The sequence below is a fragment of the Bos mutus genome, chromosome 4, assembly GCF_027580195.1.
Source record: "Bos mutus isolate GX-2022 chromosome 4, NWIPB_WYAK_1.1, whole genome shotgun sequence".
In the NCBI taxonomy this organism is placed as follows: domain Eukaryota; kingdom Metazoa; phylum Chordata; class Mammalia; order Artiodactyla; family Bovidae; genus Bos; species Bos mutus.
This window is the reverse complement of record NC_091620.1, coordinates 75775499-75797216: the sequence shown is the minus strand read 5'-3', so window position 1 is coordinate 75797216 and position 21718 is coordinate 75775499. Positions and strand designations below refer to the sequence as shown.

At 34.6% G+C, this 21718-nt stretch overlaps 1 protein-coding gene across 5 annotated transcripts in view; it reads right to left on the bottom strand.

Moving 5' to 3' along the window:
* PHTF2 (putative homeodomain transcription factor 2) overlaps positions 1 to 21718 on the bottom strand; it is a 136941-nt gene that overhangs the window by 13819 nt on the left and 101404 nt on the right. For 3 of the 5 annotated variants that reach the window (XM_070369682.1, XM_070369684.1, XM_070369683.1), the window contains 6 exons: positions 18692 to 18878; positions 17051 to 17206; positions 11383 to 11601; positions 3803 to 3931; positions 1790 to 2062; positions 1434 to 1565 (listed from right to left, as the gene is read on the bottom strand). In XM_070369682.1, coding sequence (XP_070225783.1) covers positions 1434 to 1565; positions 1790 to 2062; positions 3803 to 3931; positions 11383 to 11601; positions 17051 to 17206; positions 18692 to 18878 — 1096 coding nt within the window. Of the gene's footprint in view, positions 1 to 1433; positions 1566 to 1789; positions 2063 to 3802; positions 3932 to 11382; positions 11602 to 11677; positions 12448 to 17050; positions 17207 to 18691; positions 18879 to 21718 lie in introns of those variants that run through there. The other 2 variants (XM_070369685.1, XM_070369686.1) reach the window with 2 other exon arrangements.

Below are 21718 nucleotides of genomic sequence, written 5' to 3'. Positions count from 1 at the left end.
CCCTATTAAGATTTGGTTCTACATCCTAAGATCAATGGAGAATTTTCAGAAAATTTTAAGAATATGGTCAGATCTACATTTTTAAGACACCTCTGGCAGCAAACTGAGGAAAATATTAAAAGGAGGAAACAGGAATGCTGAGAGGCCATATAAGACAAAACTGCAGTAATCCAATACAGGAGATAATTGGTGGCTGCAATTAGGGTGGGGAAATAAAAACAGAGAGAGAGAAGTAAATGGATTTGAGATACATTTTGGAAACAGAAAGGGTGGGAATTGGTGATAAACTGAATGTTGGAAATGCAAAAGAGGAAGTCAGTACTCAGGATAATTCCTAGACCTGGGGTTACATGTTTCCCTCACTGAAGAATGAGCTCCTAATGGCAGGGAGTTCCATCTCATCAATAGTGAATGGCACATGGTTAACATTAAATGAATGTTTATTGACTAAAATAATCAATGCATAAAAGAATGCAATACCTGCTCAGGGATGATAAGGAGAGCAAATTTTAGGTGTCTTCTCACTAAGACAGGTAACAAGGATCACATCCATCCTTCCAGCGGTGTCACAGTGAGAAAAAACAATCTACACTGATCTGTGGCATTGCCCAGTGAAGACTAACTTAGCTGAGTTTAACAAGTTAAATAAACAGCATAATGAATTTTTTTAAACAGAAGTGTAGACAAATAATGCAAAATTTTTCTACTTTTTCCTTGTTACCTCAAAATAAAAGTCATTAAAGATCTAAGCATGTCAGAGGATAGTTGGCCTTTAGGTCAATTTTATTAAGCTATGATTACTCCATACACAATGAGTATGCAATAAAGTAATAATCCTCAGAAAAAATGTTTTCCTAAAACTAATTCAGATGTTTCCCATTTCCCTCCTGAGCTTCTATATCTTAATTCCATAATTGGGAAAGTTACTTTAAAAGATTAAAGGAAAAGAATGGCATGAAAAGGATGGCTTAGAATTGGAAGCTAAAGTTTTCAAATAGTAATAGGTCACCTCAGTGAGGCAGCTCATTTTGACAAGATTTTTTTTTTAATTTCCTTTTTTAAGCAGTGGGCTCCCTCTGCTGGCTTGTGATATAATCATTCTACTGTAGAAACAAAATCTTTAATCTAGCTTTTGAATGAGTAGTAGTAGTTGGTGAGATTTATGAACAAAGATAAATTTTGGACAATCTGATCTTGAATCATCTATCTAAAATGCATTTTAGCCTTCTGGACTTCAGATCTTTTACTGTAAAGAACCAGTTAAACATTCTGAATTTCTGCATATGGATCAAAATGAACACTAGATGTGGCCACATAGCACCATGTGAATACAAATCTGACTATAAATCTAGACATACATACATACTGACAAAGAACTGGAACTATGAGAGGGAGCCAGCACGTTAAGAGTACTTTTATCACTACCATTCTACCTTAAGATAGGATCGGAGAGAGAGCCACATTTTTATATTCTGTACTTTCTTCAATCGGAAATGGGGAACCTCAGATTTTCGAGCCCTCCTTGCCGATGTTAAATGTCCAAAGAGTTTTGCAAAAAGTAATCGCTAAAAAAGATTAAAATAAAAATTAATTTTCAAGTAGATTACCACATAAAAATAAAAATTAACAAAATAGAAGTTATTAAGATTTGGTTAACTATTATAAAAACAAAATGGGGAAATAATTAGCATGTCAAAATGATTTAATGAAACACTAAAATACTTCAGGAATACCATGAATATTATGAAAAGGATAAAATTCTCTATAGAGATGTCCATATTATACTCACCTGTTTATAAGTTCTTTCTGCTACACAGAGCAAAAAAAAGAAAATCCACACAAGAGACACACGAACCACAAAACTTATTATAACCATAGAAAGAACTATAACATCTTCATTAGAACCAAATGCAATCACATAAAGTTCTGAAGCAGAATGTGCTGTGAGTTGATCCAAGTCGGTAGCTTGGGAGAGTCGGAAAACAAATGGAGTTAAACCCAGGATTAGAGAGATTGCATTTCCAAAAATCTGGTAGCCTATCCCTGGTATATGGCTGTTTACCTTTAGAGAGAGAGAGAGAGAAAAAAACACACACACAAATTTTATCTACAGTAAAATTAATTCCTAATGAAGCATTATTTTATTTACAGCAATATGAAATTACTGTTAAAATATATCAGTTTTAATACCTGAATAATGCAATTTAAATTTACTCAAAGTTTTGAGAACCTATTACACATAAAATGTAAGTCAATATTTCTCAGTTTTTAAAAATAGTTCATTATCAGATCTCTAATTCATTAAGTAGATGCAAAAGGATTTACTTACCTGGTCTTACCTGGATCTTGAAAAAAATATTCTACTTATCTCATTAATTAAAAATTTAGACATATTTACAAATACTAGAATACTGAAAAGAATGAGATCTTGTATCCACTTAAATCCAGTTACAGAAAAAAATCTAGAATTTATACTTTATGTTCTGCTTCAAAGAGTTCACAATACAAATGGATAATCTCCTTAAACTGTAAAACTACTTTCTTTTATGTATATATACATATATGTATATACATATTGTTTTCTGAAACCATTTCAGAAGAGAGAATATGCTAGAGGGGTAAAAATTAAATAAGAGAGAGGGAAAACGGGGCAGGGGAATTATAAGAAAAAAAAGGAATTTCGAAATTAAATAATGGAAAATACAAAATTGGCAGGACTGGGAGGGATTTTAAATATCATCTGCTGCTGCTAAGTCGCATCAGTCGTGTCCCACTCTGTGCGACCCCATAGACGGCAGCCCACCAGGCTCCCCCGTCCCTGGGATTCTTCAGGCAAGAACACTGGAGTGGGCTGCCATTTCCTTCTCCAATGCATGAAAGTGGAAAGTGAAAGTGAAGTCGCTCAGTCATGTCCGACTCTCAGCGACCTCATGGACTGCAGCCTACCAGGCTCCTCTGTCCATGGGATTTCCCAGGCAAGAGTACTGGAGTGGGGTGCCATTGCCTTCTCCAAAATATCATCTAGCTACCTTTTTTATCATCATATTGCATAGTGTGTAAAAATTCACAAAAAAGGTACAGAGTATTAACCAGATGCAAGTTTTTGGAGACTCCTTGTTAACAGCTTTTCATAGCTCACATGGAAATATGTAATAGGAAGTAGCTCAGTTTCTGACACCAGTTATTTTAATTCCTGTCCTACATAAAAGTATGCACAGTTCTAGTTAGCAACACACAAGAAATTTAAAATTGCCAAGTTAAATCACGCCTAGCTGTCCATGGGAATTAGGCAAAATTTTAAAAGTAGTAATGATGTAATAAAAGAAATAATACAAACTGAAGTTTAAATCTGTAGGATTTGTATTCCACATCTTCAAGTGACTTAAGATTCTTTTACCATTAGTTGATTTACTCTTGTATATTTAAGAGGCAAGCGTCAGTAGAAATTTTCCAGTGTGAATTCTTCTTAATGTTTTGAGTAGTAATAAATCAATGAAGTGAGGTAAATGATACAGAAAAATGTTTTCATTAACAATTGTATATACCTAGCAGCTCCTAAATTTGATCCACTGAAAGCAAAAAAAAGAATAATATAAAAGAAAATTTTAAACCATCAAGGTCTATTCTTGATCAGAAAATGAAAAGCACCAAAAAATGTTTGGTGACAAACCACTCAAATACAAGAAACTTTTTTTTTTTTCAGGTTGAAGAAATGAGGTGAGTAGGTTGTAAATATAACACTTCAGTAATCATTTACTATATTAATAATCACTATCTAAACAAATAAAATTTAAAAACTCACTCTGTTCATTATCATTCCACTGATTTCAAGGACAGACATATCTGCTTTCTTGCAGTCATTGCCTTCCCATACGATAGCACTTATTTTTTCTAATCCTGGGTGGGAACTATGGAGCCAGGGCAAATGACTCTATAAAAAATAACCAGAAATTGGTGAGTATATTAACTGTATTTCAAAATAAAATATATATACACACACACACATACAATTTTATCTATATACACTAAAAAATAGAAACTGGTGAATGCATTTATATTTATAGAACACATATCTATACAAAGCTATCTCATGTACAATTTCAGGGACACTAAAATTCTATCTTAAAATTAGTTAGCATATACTAATTTGTAGCATAAGTAATTAGAGTTATAAAAATGCATTTAAGTTAAGAACTTTCAGAACCTATACTAGGCAACTTATTCAAAAATACTCTAAAATTTGTCAGCAAAGGCACTTAGTTGTCAATCTGTTTACATAACTCCTAATATACTAGTGTTCAAAGACAAATGTGCATCAAATTCATATTACTAATTATTCATATTACTGACTATTCAACTTACGCATGTGTGATACGAAAGACAATGATTACTGAGATTTGAACCTTTCTAAAAGACTAAACAGTGATACAATCTCATTCAGAAAGACACACACTTACCCTTAATACTTGATTTAGTTACTTTTCTGATTTTTTTAAATCTAGCATTTCTCCAAAGGATCCATTTAACTTTTCCCTTCGGAACAAATATTGCAAACTGAAGCACATAGAACTAGAAGTATTCCCCCAAGTAAAATAAAGTATCCCTCACAGTTTCACAGAATAGAAAATGGTAGGAAGAAAAGCTGAAAGCTTTAATACAAACAAAATCATATACTTAAGTGTGTTTGTTTTTTCTGTTTGTTTCAGATCTATAATTAAAAGAATAAAACTTCAAAATAGGATAGTTGAAGGTTAAAGATAGCAACACAATAAAACACTAATCTTTACATTATCAGATATCAGAAGAAATAACACAAAAAGACTGGTCCCTCCCCTCAAAAAAGATTAGTTCCAGAATGAGATACAATTGATATTTCTAATATTATATTATTTCTAAGTTATTTTAATAACATATTTCATTGAAAGAACTTCTAACAATGAACAAAATAATCTACTTTAAAATATTATTTGGCAGATAAAAATGTGAAATATGATAAAAGATATGCTTCTGCAGACTTAAGGAATATATTTTCCTCCGGAGGAAGTTGCACTGATTCATTTCAATAAAAGGTATAAAAAGTAACATAATAATATGCAAGAAAATAAATATGGGAACTTATTATTCTGACCTCATACATTAATTTTCTTTATGTAAAGCTAATATACCACATTTATGTGCACAGAGTAAAAAAAGTGATGAACAATTATACAGGCAAACCATAATGCCAGGAGTCATGTTATTGGCAAAGCCCTTTTATATGTAGTTATTTGGCTACCAAGACGGTTCCTCTGAAAATTTATCTATTGCAAAAACAGAGTATCTTAATATACATTAACCTTCATAGTATATATTTCATTACTGGAGAACCTTAAGAGCTATGTGATACTGACAGGAGTTATTAAATATCCACCTAATTCCTCAAATTGTATAATTTATCCCCAAACAAAACAAATAATCTACACTAAAATGTCAAATTTTCCCTGAAACTATAATAATTATGAAAAATGATGAAACCAAAAAAGCCTGGAACAAGTATGAGAAGCTGAATGGAAAGATTATTAAACCACAGAGATAATAGATTAAAGCATCGATATGCACGCTCCTTTTTTTTAAACTCTCAGTCTGTAACAGTGAATTATATGAAGCAAGATATACAATACCAAGAATGTCCATCTAGAAAAAGAAACGGGAAGTCAAAAACATCTTCATTCTAATTCTAAAAGTACTCATTTTGCCCAGGTAACTTCTAACTAGCATTTGATAGAATTTTCCTATTTCTAGAAAGGAAAAAGGCAAGAGCATAAAAAGCAACTAAAACCTGGAGAATTTAAAAAGATATAGGAATGTGTGTGTGCATGTGTAATGTACTCAAAAAAACAGTCTTATTGAAATATACACTGCCTTTAGTACATGAAAGATTTTTTAAAAGCCTCAAAGAAAACATAAGAGCAAATCATTACATTTTATAGTTTCATCAGATAACAGGTTCTTCTTAGCTATGTTTTTCAAGCTAAAGTTTAGAACTCATTCAATACTTCTTGTTATCCTTATCAAAATCTCAATTGCTTTGCTCCCTGTTCATTCAAAGCTTTCTTGAAGTTTCCAGCTCTGGGAACTATAGCAGTTAAAGTATGGCTTTACCCACTGAAAAATTAACTTCACTTGAATGTGTCTTGGTCATTGTTTGGTCACTAAGTTGTGCCAGCTCATTGCGACCGCATGGACCGTAGCCTGTCAGGCTCTTCTATCCATGGGATTTCCCAGGCAAGAACACTGGGGTGGGTTGCCATTTCCTTCTTCATGGGATCTTCCTGACAGAAGGACCGAAACCATGTCTCCAGCACTGGCAGGTGGATTCTTTACTACTGAGCCACCAGGGAAGCCCCTGGAATGCGCCTTTATATTATATACTCATCCATGGCTACAGAATAAAAGCTTTCTCTTTTAGAAATGTTTCAGTAACTATTTACCAAGAAAATAAAATAAAACTACATATTTGGTGACACACTGTCTAGAACATACTGATTGAAATGCTCAGTGCATCTTCATGGGGAGGAATTTTCCAGTCTTTATCATAGGCAGGAAAAGGTCCTCCAAACCTTATACAGATCTTAGCCAAACAAACAGAAAAGGCAGCTTTTCATTAAAGGGAGCTAATTTCAGCTAAAACTGAAAACATGAGCTTGTTTTTAGACGCCTGAGAATACAAAATGCATGTGAAATCGTCCTAAATCAAAAAGCAAAACCACTGTATATCTAGAATACTGTAATTAAGATGTAGAGTAAAACAGTAAAAAAAAAAATTTATCTTACCAAAAAAAAAAAAAGAAAAAAGAGATATAATAGATTTAGGACCAAAATTTATTCTATAAGCATTCATTACAACAAAAATTTTAATCATTTAAGAAAGGTCTACTTAGCACCTTTTGAAAATTTTTTGTTTCATTATTTCACTCAACTAATATTAAGCACCTACTATGTACCAGGCGCTGTGTGATACAACAATGAGCAAAGCACGCGTCGTCCCTAGCTCTGTGCCACTTACGCGGTTGCTGAGAAAAGAGCTCACAGACATTTTCATAAGCCTAAAATCCAGTTATTATCCTCAGTGACTTATATGAATATACAGGTGACTCATCCATCACCCTTTTCACATGCATTATTCTCTGGTTTTTTTTTTTTTTTTTCACTTCTTAAATTCAAGGGATCTTCAGCTAGTCCCATGACAACACTCTGGACCCTGTCACCACACTGAAATGCCTACTTCTGAAGTGAGCCTCTAACCACAGTCTTCCATCTTACCAGAAAGGAAAGATTCCTCAAACCTTCAATTTAAAACACACTTTTCCTTGAACACACGTGTTCTTCAACCTATCGGTCTCTTCTTCATATTTCCTTCTCAATTTAACATGTCTAGATTCTTGCCTTATCCATTACTTTAACCAGCATAGCATCCCCTTTCCTGTCCCTTGAATAGCAACTACTTGGCACCTACACTGTGTGACTCTGGGTGCATTACTTAATCCTGAGCCTTCATTTCATTTATGAAACAAAAAACAAACTACGTTGACATAGATCATGGAGATTACATGAGACAATGCATCTAGATTACTTGCACAATGGATGATATATAGGGTCAATGCTTATTAAATCTTTGTTATTATAATTATTACAACTATATTCTAGAGAATATCATACAACTGTATAAAACTGTTATTTTTCAGTTGCTAAGTCACGTCCGACTCTTTGTGACCCCATGAACTACGGCACACCAGGCTCCTCTGTCCTCCACTATAACCCAGAGTTTGCTCAAATTCAAGTCCAGTGAGTCGGTGATGCTATCTAATCACCTCATCCTATGCCACCTCCTTCTCCTTTTGCCTTCAATCTTTCCCAGCGTCAGGATCTTTTCAAATGAGTCAACTCTCTGCATCAGGTGGCCAAAGTATTGGAGGTTCAGCTTCAGCGCTAGTCCTTCCAATGAATATTCAGAGTTGATTTCCTTTAGGATTGACTGGTTGGATCTCCTTGCAGTCCAAGGGACTCTCAAGAGTCTTCTCCAACACCACAGTTCAAAAGTATCCATTCTTTTTGCTCAGCCTTCTTTATAGTCCAACTCTCATGTCTGTACATGACTACTGGAAAACCCAAAGCTTTGACTTCACATACTTTTGTCAGCAAAGTGATGTCTCTGCTTTTAATATGCTGTCTAGGTTTGTCATAGCTCTCCTTCCAAGGAGCAAAGTTCTTTTTATAATTTCATGGCTGCAGTCACCATTGGCTGTGATTTTGGAGCTCAAGAAAATATTTTCTTGAAAATCCATCACTGCTTCCACTTTTCCCCCTTCTATTTGCCATAAGTGACGGGACCAGATGCCATGATCTCAGTTTTATTTAATGTTGAATTTTAAGCCAGCTTTTTCACTATCCTTTTTCACCTTCATCAAGACACTCTTTAGTTCCTCTTCACTTTCTGCCATTAGGGTGGTATCATTTGCATATCTGAGGTTGTTGATATTTCTCCTTGCAATCTTGATTCCAGCTTGTGAGTTATCCAGTATGGCATTTTGCATGATGTACTCTGCATATAAATTAAATAAGCAGGTGACAATATACAGCCGTGATGTACTCCTTTCCCAATTTGGAAAACTGGATGTTCCATGTCTAGTTCTAACTGTTGCTTCTTGACCCGCATACAGGTTTCTCAAGAGGCAGGTATGGTGGTCTGGTATTCTCATCTCTTTAAGAATTTTCATAGCTTGTTGAGATCTACACAGTCAAAGGCTTTAGCATAGTCAATGAAGCAGAAATAGATGTTTTTCTGGAACTCCCTTGCTTTCTTCATGATCCAATGAATGCTGGCAATTTGACCTCTGGTTTAAACCCAGTTTGTACATCTAGAAGTTCTCGGTTCACATGCTATTGAAGCCTAGCTTGAAGGATTTTGAGTGTTTCCTTGCTAGCAAGTGAAATGAGTGCAATTGTATGGTAGTTTGAACATTCTTTGGCATTGGCCTTCTTTGGGATTGGAATGAAAACTGACTTTTCCAGTCCTCTGGCCACTGCTGAGTTTTCCAGATTTGTTGGCATATTCAGTGCAGCACTTTAACAGTATCATCTTGTAGGATTTTAAACAGCTCACCTAGAAATCCAGCACTTCTGCTAGCTTTGTTCATAGTAATGCTTCCTAAGGCTCACTTGACTTCACACTCTAGGATATCCAGCTCTATGTGAGTGACCACACCATTGTGGCTATCTGGGCCATTAAGATCTTTTTTGTACAGTTCTTCTATGCACTCTCAATCTCTTCTGCTTCTCTTTGGTTCTTACCATTTCTGCCCTTGATGGTGCCCATCCTTCCATGAAATGTTCCCTTGATATTTTCAATTTTCTTGAAGAGATCTCTAGGCTTTTCTATTCTATTTTTTCCCTCTATTTCTTTGCATTATTTAAGACTCTCTCTCCTTCCTATTCTCTGGAATTTTGCATTCAGTTTGTTATATCTTTCCCTTTCTCTCTTTTCTTTTGCTTCTCTTCTTTGTTCAATTATCTATAAAGGCTCCTCAGACAACCACTTTGTCTTCTTACATTTCTTTGGGATGATTTTGGTTACTGCCGCCTGTATAACATTATGAACTTCCATCCGTAGTCTTCAGGCACTAACAGATCTAATCCCTTGAATCTATTCATCATCTTCACTGTATAATCATAAGGGATTTGATTTAGGTCATACATGAATGGTTTTCCCTACTTTCTTCAATTTAAGCCTAAATTGTGCAATAAGGAGCTCATGATAGAAGCCACAGTCAGCTCCAGATCTTGTTTTTGCTGACCATATATAGTTTCTCCATTTTCAGGTACCAAGAACATAATCAATCTGACTTCGGTATTGACCATTTGGTGATGTCCATGTGTAGAATCATCTCTTGGGTTGTTGGAAAAGAGTGTTTGCTATGACCAGCAAGTTCTCTTCACAAAATCTGTCAGCCTTTGCCTTGTTTCATTTTATATTCCAAGGTAAAACTTGCTTCTCTGATTATCTCTTGACTTCCCACTTTTGTGTTCCAACCCCCTATGATAAAAAGGACATCTTTTTTGGTGTTAGTTCTAGAAGGTGTTGTTAAGTCGTCACAGAACTAGTCAACTTCAGCTTCTTAAGCATCAGTGACTGGAGCACAGACTTGAATTACTGTAATGTTGAATGGTTTGCTTTGGAAAATGTATAGACTGGGCAGCTACAAATTCATAGTTTTAGATTCCAGCTAAACCAAGATTCCACTCAACCAAGTGGGAGGGTGACTCTTTTAATGTGTTATATGGCGTGAACACAAATAAACATATACTCTCTCCTCACCATCTCCATTTCCCATAAATGATAATGCCAAGCCTTCACCACTATCCATAAGCCCCTTATCCTATCATCTCACTTCTCTTCTATTAAGAGACCATCTGGCCTCCAGCACTTCAAACAGAGATCATGCAGTAACTCTCATGGTCTGACTGACTTCATGAACTCTTCCTCCCCTGCCTGTTTCAGCAGAGGATGTGGTCCTTGTCCTGTTGCAGGCTAGGCTTCCTAAGTATACCTTTTCTCCAGAACCCTAGGAAACCAAAACTGTACCAATTTTCCCACCTGCTTTTCTCCTATGCACGTAAGTGCTCTCCCATCTTCACATCTAGCAGCTAGGGACCAAAACATTCCTTCACTTTCTCCAACTTGTCAGGGTTATGCTTCTTCTTTTTTGTTTTTGGGTTTTTTTTTAGTATTTATTTTATTTATTTATTTAGCTGCATCTGGTCTTAGTTGCAGTACACTGGACCTTCTCATAGTAGTTATATGTTGAAATGATAATATTTTAAATATACTGGGCTAAAAACATATTTAAACTAATTTTACCTTTTTAAATGTTTTTAAATGAGACTACCAGAAAATTTTAAATTATGTATGTAATTCATTTTATTTCTGTTGGATAGCATTACTACAGGCACTTTGAAATAGAAATCTGATATTCATGAGGTGTAGATTTGTGAATTATAATCGTATATTTGTGTGGAATTAAGGTTGCAGGTATAGATGAATCTGACCATGAAGTATGCTTAGTGAGAAAAGGACTAACACATCTAAAGTACAATCTGACTTAGAAAATTCTATTTGCCAACAACTTCTCAGGAAGAGAACATATGTTTGCAAGGTGATTGACAATCACTATATAAATACTGAGATTCTATGTTCCTATGAAGCCAGATCACAGGTCACATAAAAATTAAAACATGGGAACATTATTTCTATTGAATGTAAGTTTTCTCTCACCTCTGTAAAATGTACATACATTCAAAGGAGCTGGACCAACAGCCCCACACAATCCAACACTGCAAACCAACCTGATGAAAAGGGTCGTCTCTATATTCTTTTTTCACACATGGATTAATTTGAGGATTTTCCACATCTGTCTCACTGGTACAAGATGATCGGCATTCTGCACAATGTAACAAGTCTTCCCATAACACATCTTCTGTTTCAGATTCTGGCCTTGTGCTCTCAGAATCCTGTCTGGAACTTGAACAGCGAGAGCTGCAACTAGTACCCGATTTAGGGGCATCCTGAAATCAAGATATTCTTTGACATTAATACAATTTATGTATCCTTTCCAACTCAATGGATTTTATCAGAAACATATATTGCTACTTTTTACTAAAACAACAAACACACTGCCAAATGACAGTGAAATAAACAGCAAAACATTAAAATACATATTACTTTTTAAGGAGTAACAAAATTTTCTCATATCAAAATGTGATTTCACATCTCAGCTCCAGTATTATTTTGCAGGCAAAAGCTGTGCCTGTTTTCTCTTAAACTTTATACAAAGTTCAGAATTCAAAGACTAGCCTAAATCTATATGGACTGCATAGTCAGTGAATACTAACCCACTTTAATTGATATATTTAATGAAGTTCTTTTCTTACTCTAGTCTTTTTTTTTTAAAGCAACAATAGGTTTCATGTATCTACTGTTTTCGTTTTTCAAACAGAAGTTCAATAAATTGATATAAAATTAACAAATACTCTATACCAGGAAGATAACTGCCAACTTGTGTTTTTTAGATGTGTGCTGTGCTTAGTTATGTCTGACTCTTTGTGATCCCATGAACTATAGCCTGCCAGGCTCCCCTGTTCATGGGATTCTCCAGTCAAGAATACAGGGGGTAGGTTGCCATGCTCTCCTCCAGGGGATCTTCCCAACTCAGTGATCCAACCCAGGTCTCTCGCACTGCAGGCAGATTCATTACCATCTGGCCACCAGGCAAACCCAAGAATACTGGAGTGGGTAGACTATCTCTTCTCCAGTGGAACTTCCTGAACCAGGAATTGAACCAGGGTCTCCTGAATTGCAGGGGGATTCTTTACCAGCTGAGCTACCCAGAAGTCCCAGGTTTTTTAGATAATCTATGGTAAAAAAAAAAAAAAAAAGTGAAAAACTAAAAGGCCTAAGTTAGGTAATTTCTCATCAATATACTTTTCCACTAGGAGTTTTTTCAAATACAAAATAAATACCTTTGAGTAAAATTTTAATTTAAATAAATTCAAAAGTGAAAGTGAAGTCACTCAGTTGTGTCCGACTCTGTAGCCCCACAGGCTCCTCGGTCCACAGGATTTTCCAGGCATGAATACTGGAGTGGGTTGCTATTTCCTTCTCCAGGGGACCTTCCCGACCCAGAGATCGAACCCAGGTCTTCCGCATTGTAGGCAGATGCTTTACCATCTGAGCTACCAGGGAAGTTTTGTTTTTCGTTTTTTTTTAAATAACTTCCTAAATAAAGAATGGTAATAGCCATCCTTATAGTCAAGTATGCTGAAATTTTTGCTTTTGTTTTTACCCATCCTCTGTCGGTAAGACTGTCAATTTTACTTGCAAATGTTTTATATTTATTCCTCTCTCTTTGCCATGTTACCACAACAGTTCAGATTTCATCATTCACACTTTACTGTAAGACCTTCCTTACTGACCCCTATCTGAAAGGCCTTTCCTTATTTCTAGATTAACCTTCCCACAGTGCAGCTGCTCTTTCTTTCCTCAGACTAAAATCTTTCTGTGGCTTCTCACATTCCTTCAACCTGCATGCTTGTCTTTGAACGTGCTACTTCGGACCCTGCTGTCTACTTCTCCTACAGCGACACTGGGCTACTCCCTAGCCCCTCAACACAGCTTGCTCTTTGCCACTCTAGCCTCTAATCATGTTCTTAGCACTTACTGTTAATTCTACTCTCCTTTAAAGTCCACTCTACAAAGTACCAGGAAAATACCATCTCTACCCTTTCTGGCTGTCTTACGTCGTTTCTGAATCATCTACCAATGGGAAATAAAACTACCTACCTTAAAGAGATACTGAAATGAGCGCTGTGGCTTTTAATGCAAACCTAGTACAAAGCAGGGGCTCGACAAATGTTAGTTTAAAGCTACTCTCTACCCATGGCTGATTTATGTCAATGTATGGCAAAAACCACTACAATATTGTAAAGTAATTAGCCTCCAATTAAAATAAATAAATTAAAAAAAATAAAGCTACTCTCTATTTAGAGCAATCATTTTGTCCCTAAAGCAAGTTGTTACTTTTTATCTTCATTTAATGACAAATTTTGCATTGTTTTGTGGCATCTGAAATTTATCTGTGTTAATTAAATGCTCATGTAGTTCATATTCTCAAATATATCATATCTCTTAAATATACTGTAAGTCCATGAAAGACAGAAACCACTTTTTTTTTTTGCCATCATTAGTACAAGTAACAAAATATCTTAAATGAATTAGATATATTATTGATAATTAATTTATTGATACCAGGATAGGATACCATAAACATAAATTTACTGTACTGATAAGAGAATTTATGGGAGGAACATTGTTTAAGAGAGGAAAATTTTCCAGAAGAGCTGAGCAGGAAAATGAATAAAGAAAGAAAAAAGGGTTAAAATAAGTCAACTTTGTTTTAAGACATACACTCCCAAAATACTTCAGACTAAGTAATGTCAACCATAATATTTGAAACATAAGCTGTTTTCATTAGATAGGGAGACACACTGTATTAAGTAATCAGTAATTGCTAAATCAAAATTTTTTATGAAACTAGATTATCTGTAACTAATTTCTGATGCAGACTTGCTAACCAGATACAAATATAAGTAATAAGATTAAAGGCCTGATAACTGTTTAGGTGAAACTAATGGGTGATTTCAGGGATTAAAAAAATGTATATGTAATTCTTAATAAATGTATTTCATCAAATATTCATTGCTAAGTGGGCCATTTCACAAATGTCAAATCTAAAAATTACTACCTATAATTGCTTACATTTCAAACAGAATTTAACCTGAAATATTTAGGTGGTTAATGGCCACTTTAAATTTCACTACAAATTGCTGAATTAAGCCTAAAAGTAGGAAATTTTAGAACTGAAGAAAATAGCTCAATTGGTCATTTAATATGGTTTGCTCTGCTTATCTCAAATCTCTAGACTGGTAGTTTCAATTGAGGATACAATCATATTAATAAAGACTATTTATCTGAACTGAAATAGTTGAAGGGAAGAAGCATTTATAACATAAATGCTTTGTGCCAGGCAATTATGCATAATCTTATTTAAACCTAACAATCTGATGAGGCCAGTCTCCTCCTCTCCCCACTGTACAGAAGCAGAAACTGAGACTCACATAGGTTAAACAATTTTTCCAAAGTTACTTAAGTAGTCTGACTCCAAGCCCATTGTTTCTTCATTATGCTTCCCATTATCAGATGAAAAGCTAATTCACAGCAGGAAATAAAAACTGAGACACTTGCAGAGTTAAACAAAGCAAGAGAGAGCTAAGAAATAGTACAAATACTTAAAAGGAAGGAGCTACCAATTACCCAGGACATCTCCTATACCCCAGATAACGAAGTAATTCCACCACCATCTTCCCAATAGAAGACTGGAAGAAACCCATCAGACATGGTAGATATTAACAGCAGAAACAGGCAAGGAACTAGGGTAGGGAGTTCAGGGGTAAGAGACAGAAGGGTTAAGTCAAAGTCCAAGATACTGAATGGCAAGATCACACCTCATCCCCAACTCCCTTGATGCCAAACACCATGACAGCATGGTAGAGTACCTACCACTCCCATGCCACCAGAAGATTGGATGATTTCTTCCTGAAAAATAAAATGCCCCTAAGAAGCATATGTACAGATGCTAACATCTGGGAGGCTTACAATAAACGGCTGAGTTCCTGAAAAGTACTCTTATAGTGAGGCCCATCAGTCCTGCTCCTGCACAAAGTGTTTCCCCAAATGATTTCTTTGTGCCTCACCCTAAAAGAAAACAGTATCACCAGTAATTTGAAAAGTACAGCAATAACTATATATAGATGCAAAACAACACTATAAATCCTGTTTGAATTTTACTTATTCAAAGGAGGTTTTGTTTTGCTTTTTTAATAAAAAAAAAATAAGAACAACTTTTCAGTTGGTTTGATTTCAGAGTAAAAAATTTTGAAATACAGCCTTTTAAATATCCTCTAGTCTCAAGTTTCTCACTTCACAGATGAAGAATTTGAAGATCTGATTTTATTTTTAATGTAATCTTTTACATCATTTTTAAAAGATTTAAAACAACCAATGCCTACTCAATAATTATCAGCCTTACTTAGCTTGGAATCTGAAAGATGTGAAGAAACATTTATTTAAAAGTTAAGATTAGCAGAATAATGTTCTGTCCTTCAAGAATCTCAATATCGGGACTTTCCTGGTTGACCAGTGGCTAAGAGCCCTAGCTCCCAATCCAGGGGGCCCAGGTTCAATCCCTGACCAGGAAAATAGATCCCACACGCGGTAACTAAGACCTGGCGTAGCCAAATAAACAAAGAGTTTAAAAAAAAAAAAAAAGAATCTCAAATCTCAAAACATAGTTGCAAATCAAGAAAAGTAAAGATTATGGGTAAAGAAAAGTAACTTTAAAGCCAAATACTTTATTCTATAGGAGACTGGAGACCTCTTTTTATAGTAGGTTCTGAAGCCTTTCCAGGACCAACAGACTTTCACCTGTTTATAGACTAAGACTATGAATTTCACAAGCATGGTTATCTGGCTTAGGAACAGGAGACGGAACATCAGTTGTGGGCGAAGAGGCAATAAGCAGACACACTGGCATTATGTGTCTTTCAAATGGAGCCAATAACAGAAAAAACAGCCATAGTTCACAAGAAAGATTAACTAGAGACAGAATCACAAAGAAAAATATAGGAAGAACAAGTAACTCCTTTAATCTTAAAACTCTTAAGGTTTTCATATTACAACATAGCATAATATTAGATTTTTCAGAAGTTTGACTCTTAACCATCAAGAAAAAAACATATATTCTAATATAGTACAAAAAGAGCAGAAGGTAACATTTGTCAGCAAGTGACAAAAGGAGTAATTCATGCGCCCTGAAGAAAGACAATGTTCTATCCTCAAGAAAATGTGAAAATACAATTGAATGAAAAAAATCTTTTTCTATTGAAATAGTTTCCAGAGATATGACAACATCAAGAGATGTAATAAAGTTGGAAAAAAGGTTTAAAGAAAAACACACATTAATAAAGAAATATAAGAGTTATAGAAGAAAACGGAATTGAATTTTATAGTCTGGGCAATGTAACTGGTGACAGTGACAGGAAAGAAGTCACTTAGAATAGTAACACTGCTATAATTTAGAAGTTGTAAAGCCTTTTCAAATTGTGGAAGTCTAACACGGGAGTTCACAGATTGTGTCTCCAGAATGCTCTTTAAAAGAAAACAACAAACTCAATGTATGAATCCTTAGAGATGATGCACAAAGTGAATAAAAGTGTGCGGCTATTTATATGTGAAATATATAAATCTAAAAGTACTCTTCTATAAATCCAGATCATGTAACAGTAAGATATTGAGATTGACGGGAGATATTTATTTCAGTAATATATTCAATAGATGAAAGAAGTTGTAAGTTGAAAACATATAGATACATATGCACAAATGTAAGGCCAAAGTAAATACCTCATTAGGGTAATGTTTCTTATAATGGTGTGACTTCCTATTCCGAAGAATGCTCTCAGAAGTCCTGTCTGCATGACGGCGCAATGGGTATCCTGTTTCTGGACCTTCTTCACTGGAGACTTCATCAGAGACATTTGTTACTGTCCTTTGGGTATCCTAAGTTAGGATTATGCAAAGAGGGTCATTGGTTAATTTCTGACTCAACCTGTAGCTTTAAAACTGCAAAATTTTAAATTATACATACATATATACATATACCTTCAAATACCACTAAAAATTTCAAAGTAACTGATTAATACCACCTGATTTTCTAAAAAAGTCTTAAATCAGTGACTTTGGTACTGTTCTTTCAAGAGTAACTCAAAAGTCATTTATCAAATATTGTCCTACAACGTTTCTGTTCAAAAGATCTGAAATAGCTTATAAAATTATGAGAAAAGAGACCCTTTTAAAAGAAGCTGAAGAGACCTGAAATTAATTTAATATTTTCACAAACCAAAAATGCCATAAAACCTGATTTAATAATGGTTTACAAGGCAAGAGGAGGTGACTTGTAACCAAATGAAACACATATCAGCCAGACAACATCATGTACACATTAAGACACCCAGATTTCAGAAATTTTGAAACCAAGAGACTTCAGAACAGGTATTTTATTGATACTTTCATGTTCCTCTTATAGAACGTTAGTAGGTTAATACATACCTGGAAATGTGTTTGAAAACTGCATAACTAAAAACTTTATTTGTTAAGACATGCTAGTGAAGTGAGGCTCACATTACCAGAGAGTTAAATGCCTCAAAAATCTAAAATTATGGTAAGGGACTCTATTTTACTGCCACTCCATGATATTTATTATATAGCTACAGGTACTGAAAATATATGTACTACTGTCAAGCAATAACACATACTTTACTCAAATAGAGAATCCTCTTTTCTTCATTTACTATTCCTCAATACCCACATTCATGCTTATATTTCTAAATGTAACTAAGGTATTATGTTTTAATTTGACCACATTTTTTCCTCTGTAACAGCTTTTAAAGAAAAAAATTATTTAACCAAAAAACTTCAGGGAAAAGAAGAGAAAGAAGATATTTATATTAGGCTATGTTACAATAAACCTAGGGTTTCTTTTAGAAAAGTAAATAAACAATTGTTATCCTTAAGAATTTTCTCTAAGAATTTTAAAAAACAAAACAAATGTGCTGACACCAAAGGTCACAAAGGTAGGAAAAACAAAGTAAGATTTTCTTATAGAGAACATTAAAGGAAAACCAGGGTCCTAGGTTAAGCTTTTGAATTAACATAGATCTTCCATTTGAAACAAATTCATTTACACATATGGAAATGGAAAAATAAAAAGGTTTAACGACATTAATTATAAATTTAAATCTAATTTAACATTTTAGAAAAATTGGAGTCAATCAATTAATTTAGAAGGTGCCAGGTTATAATGGAAATCAGGATTATTAATATTACTTTATCTATTTTCAGCATTATCAGTGTTATTTGTAAAGGCTCACAGAATAAATTCTGGAGAATATATTACATTTAAGGGTAACTACTACGTCTAAGTCACTTTCCATTAACTAATGTAAAATCACACAAAGTATTATTATTATTTTTAATCACATTTACTTTGCTGGGGATGTTCCTCAGTGTTCCGGTGTTCCAGGTTGCCTCTTCTGGTTGAAGAGTTTCACACTGAGGTTCATGGCTTTGTATTCCATCTTCACTGCTTTTAACAGTCTTTTTCCCATCAAGGGATACATAGCCATTGTCAGTCTCAGTTGATTTATCAATTGAATTCTTTGCTTTCTTTGATCTACAAAGAAAAATATGTGAAACATGTTATATGGACTTAGTTTATTTTGGATAGGTTACCAGTAGAAATTACAGTCTGCTAAAAATTAAACATGGTAGTTATTTCTCAGATTTTAATTGCTATCTTATATTTACAATAAGTAATTCATAAAAATAATATATATCATAAAAATAAATATGAAAATCAAGGTCCTATTTTACCTTACTTTATAAGTTTTAAGGTTTTACAAACAGCAATTCTAAGAGACATGCCCTAACTTATCAAACAATATTTGGTCAAAATTAACAGGTCTTTGAGCAAAACCTAGACCAAAATTTTGCCCATTTTATTATAGTTAATAATATACTTTTAAAGACTAATTTAAAAAAAAACTACCTCAGTAATTACAAAATTAAGTTACAATTAGTGGTTTAACTTAATTTTAATACTCTCCTTTACCCAAAAACTTTACCATAAGTGTGGATACCTAAATACCTCTGATAAATTCATTTTAATACACAATGGAGACACAGACCTTTTGTAACATAAAAGCACATGAAAAAAGGGAAAACTTTGTACAAAATTCTACATAATGGAAGAAGTAAAAATGAAGAACGCAAAGATAAAGAAGTAACCTCTTTTACCCACTGAAATACTCTAGAAAAAATGTCAGTAATCATGTAGCTTACAAGTATTTAAAAGACTACACTTGAAGTTCTTCATTTACAGGAATTAAGTTTTTCTCAATACATAATATGTAACATGGAAAATAATAAATCATTTTTGATTAATAGGCAAATGCTTAAAGGATCCAGTGGGTGAAAGAATGGCTATCCAAAAGAAATGGTTAGTAGAAGAAATACAATGCAAACCCCACACAAACTTAAAATGTACTCAATGCAGATTAAGTCTATCATAAAACATTATTAAAAAGCAACCGTGTCTAATTGTATTCAAAATAAATTTCCTTGAATTTTCTCTAGAGTATCAGTTTAGGAAGACAGGAAAAATAAAACTAGTACAATGCCTTCATGTAGGTCAAAAAACAGAAGAACTTTTAAATGGGGGGGAAATGTTTCTTTGGGAGAAAAATGTTACCTTTAACACTACAGTTGCTCAGTTCTATTGGAATCTATCAGAACTGTACAAGACATTGTAACTCACCTATGCTAAATGCTTGCTTTGGAAACAATAAATCAGAAATAAAAAGAGGTGTAGATGATTAATTTAAGGTCACACAGTCAGTTAGAGCCAAAGTTGACATTAGAACACAGACCTTCTGACTATGAGGTTTATTCTCTATATGATCTCCAACAGCCCACTCTTTGGGAAACAGCCTGTTAAGATTTCTTCTTAACACACTCAAAGCCTAGAAAGTTTGTCTTATACTTCCGACCTTCTCCTGTAAGATTATGAAAGGGGACAGACAGATCATACTTCCCATATGCTCTACAGAGCTCTAATGCTTCCTTCCTGGTCACAAAGAACAGATCTTCACAAAGGTGCAAGACGCAATGCCCAATCATCTCACCCTTTTCTTTCTGTATGACCCTAAGAGGCACAGAGAGACTAAGGGCATGCACTACAGAACAAAGATCATTTAAGAGTGGCAGATGCAGGGAGGAAAATTAACTACGGGAGAGAGGAGAGACAGGGCGAAAGAGAAAATAAAAGGTGCAGAGAACACCTGTAACCTTCTCTGTCTAGAGAAATGTTATTTACTGTTCCCTTTACCTCTCCCTTGAACACTGTGCAACATGGAGATGTAGAAAAAGACCAAAAGAAGTGAAATTACTTGACCTTATAAAAATGTGGGAAACTCAGACAGTAAAAGAGTGTGCTGGAAAGGTATTATGAAGCTTCATGGAAATTGTTCTAGGTTGGAAAGGGAGGGGTGAGGCCGTGAATAAGAGGAAGGGAGACTGGGAAGTTAGTAGAATAGAGTCATTAATCAGCCGGGATATGCAAGGAGAGAAATTTACTTGGGAAGAAAGATGAAAATGTTGGAGCTAAAGTCCCCAGGAACATCCTGAAAAAGATCAGTAGACAGTTGATAACACAGGCCTAGAAGACAATTGTTAAAGCAGAAAAAGTAGCTGTAACCTTGAAGAGTGACCCAGAACCCCAGAGGACCAAAAGATATGAACCTAGGAAAAGGGCTTGAATCTGTATTAATGGCTGCTTTAAGAATATTTCTAAGGAGAATGTATTCTTCCTTTACCAGGGCAGAGTGAAGACTGTATTAAGCCAAGAGAAAGAGTTCTAGTAGCACTCATTTCATATACTTTTCAGCTATCTCCTACTTCCTCTCTTCCTTATCTCTGCCTCCTTCTAATTTTCTCTGGGCTGTTTTCACCCAATATCTCCTCAAAGTACAAGTAATGCTGTCAGAAGGTATGAACAGTAATTTACTAAGCTACAGTAGCTATTTGATATTTCTCTCACACTAAATGCAGATAAGTTGAAAATCAAGCTGAAATAACAAAGAAAATACTAAATGTAAGTACCAACTTCAGGGTTTACAAAGCAGCTTAAAATACAAATTGAGGTATCCTGGCAGTGGCTGATAACAGCAGTGGTAATAAAAGAATTGCAAGAGCATACAGTAGTTGGAATGGAACAGCAGGAGCAGCCCAGCAACAAGCAATAATGGCAACTAATTTGAAGGCACTTTTAGGGCAGGGGGCAAGGTGCAGCCCAGAGGACTGGAAATGGGTTATCAATACACACAGAGGATTAATCAAATAAGTATATTCAGGATTAGAACCAGGTTTTTCAGTAACAGAGAATGAAAATATAAAGAAGAGAAAAGATACAATGAGCTTTGTGGTACTGTATCTGAATTGGAACTATCTCTGAAA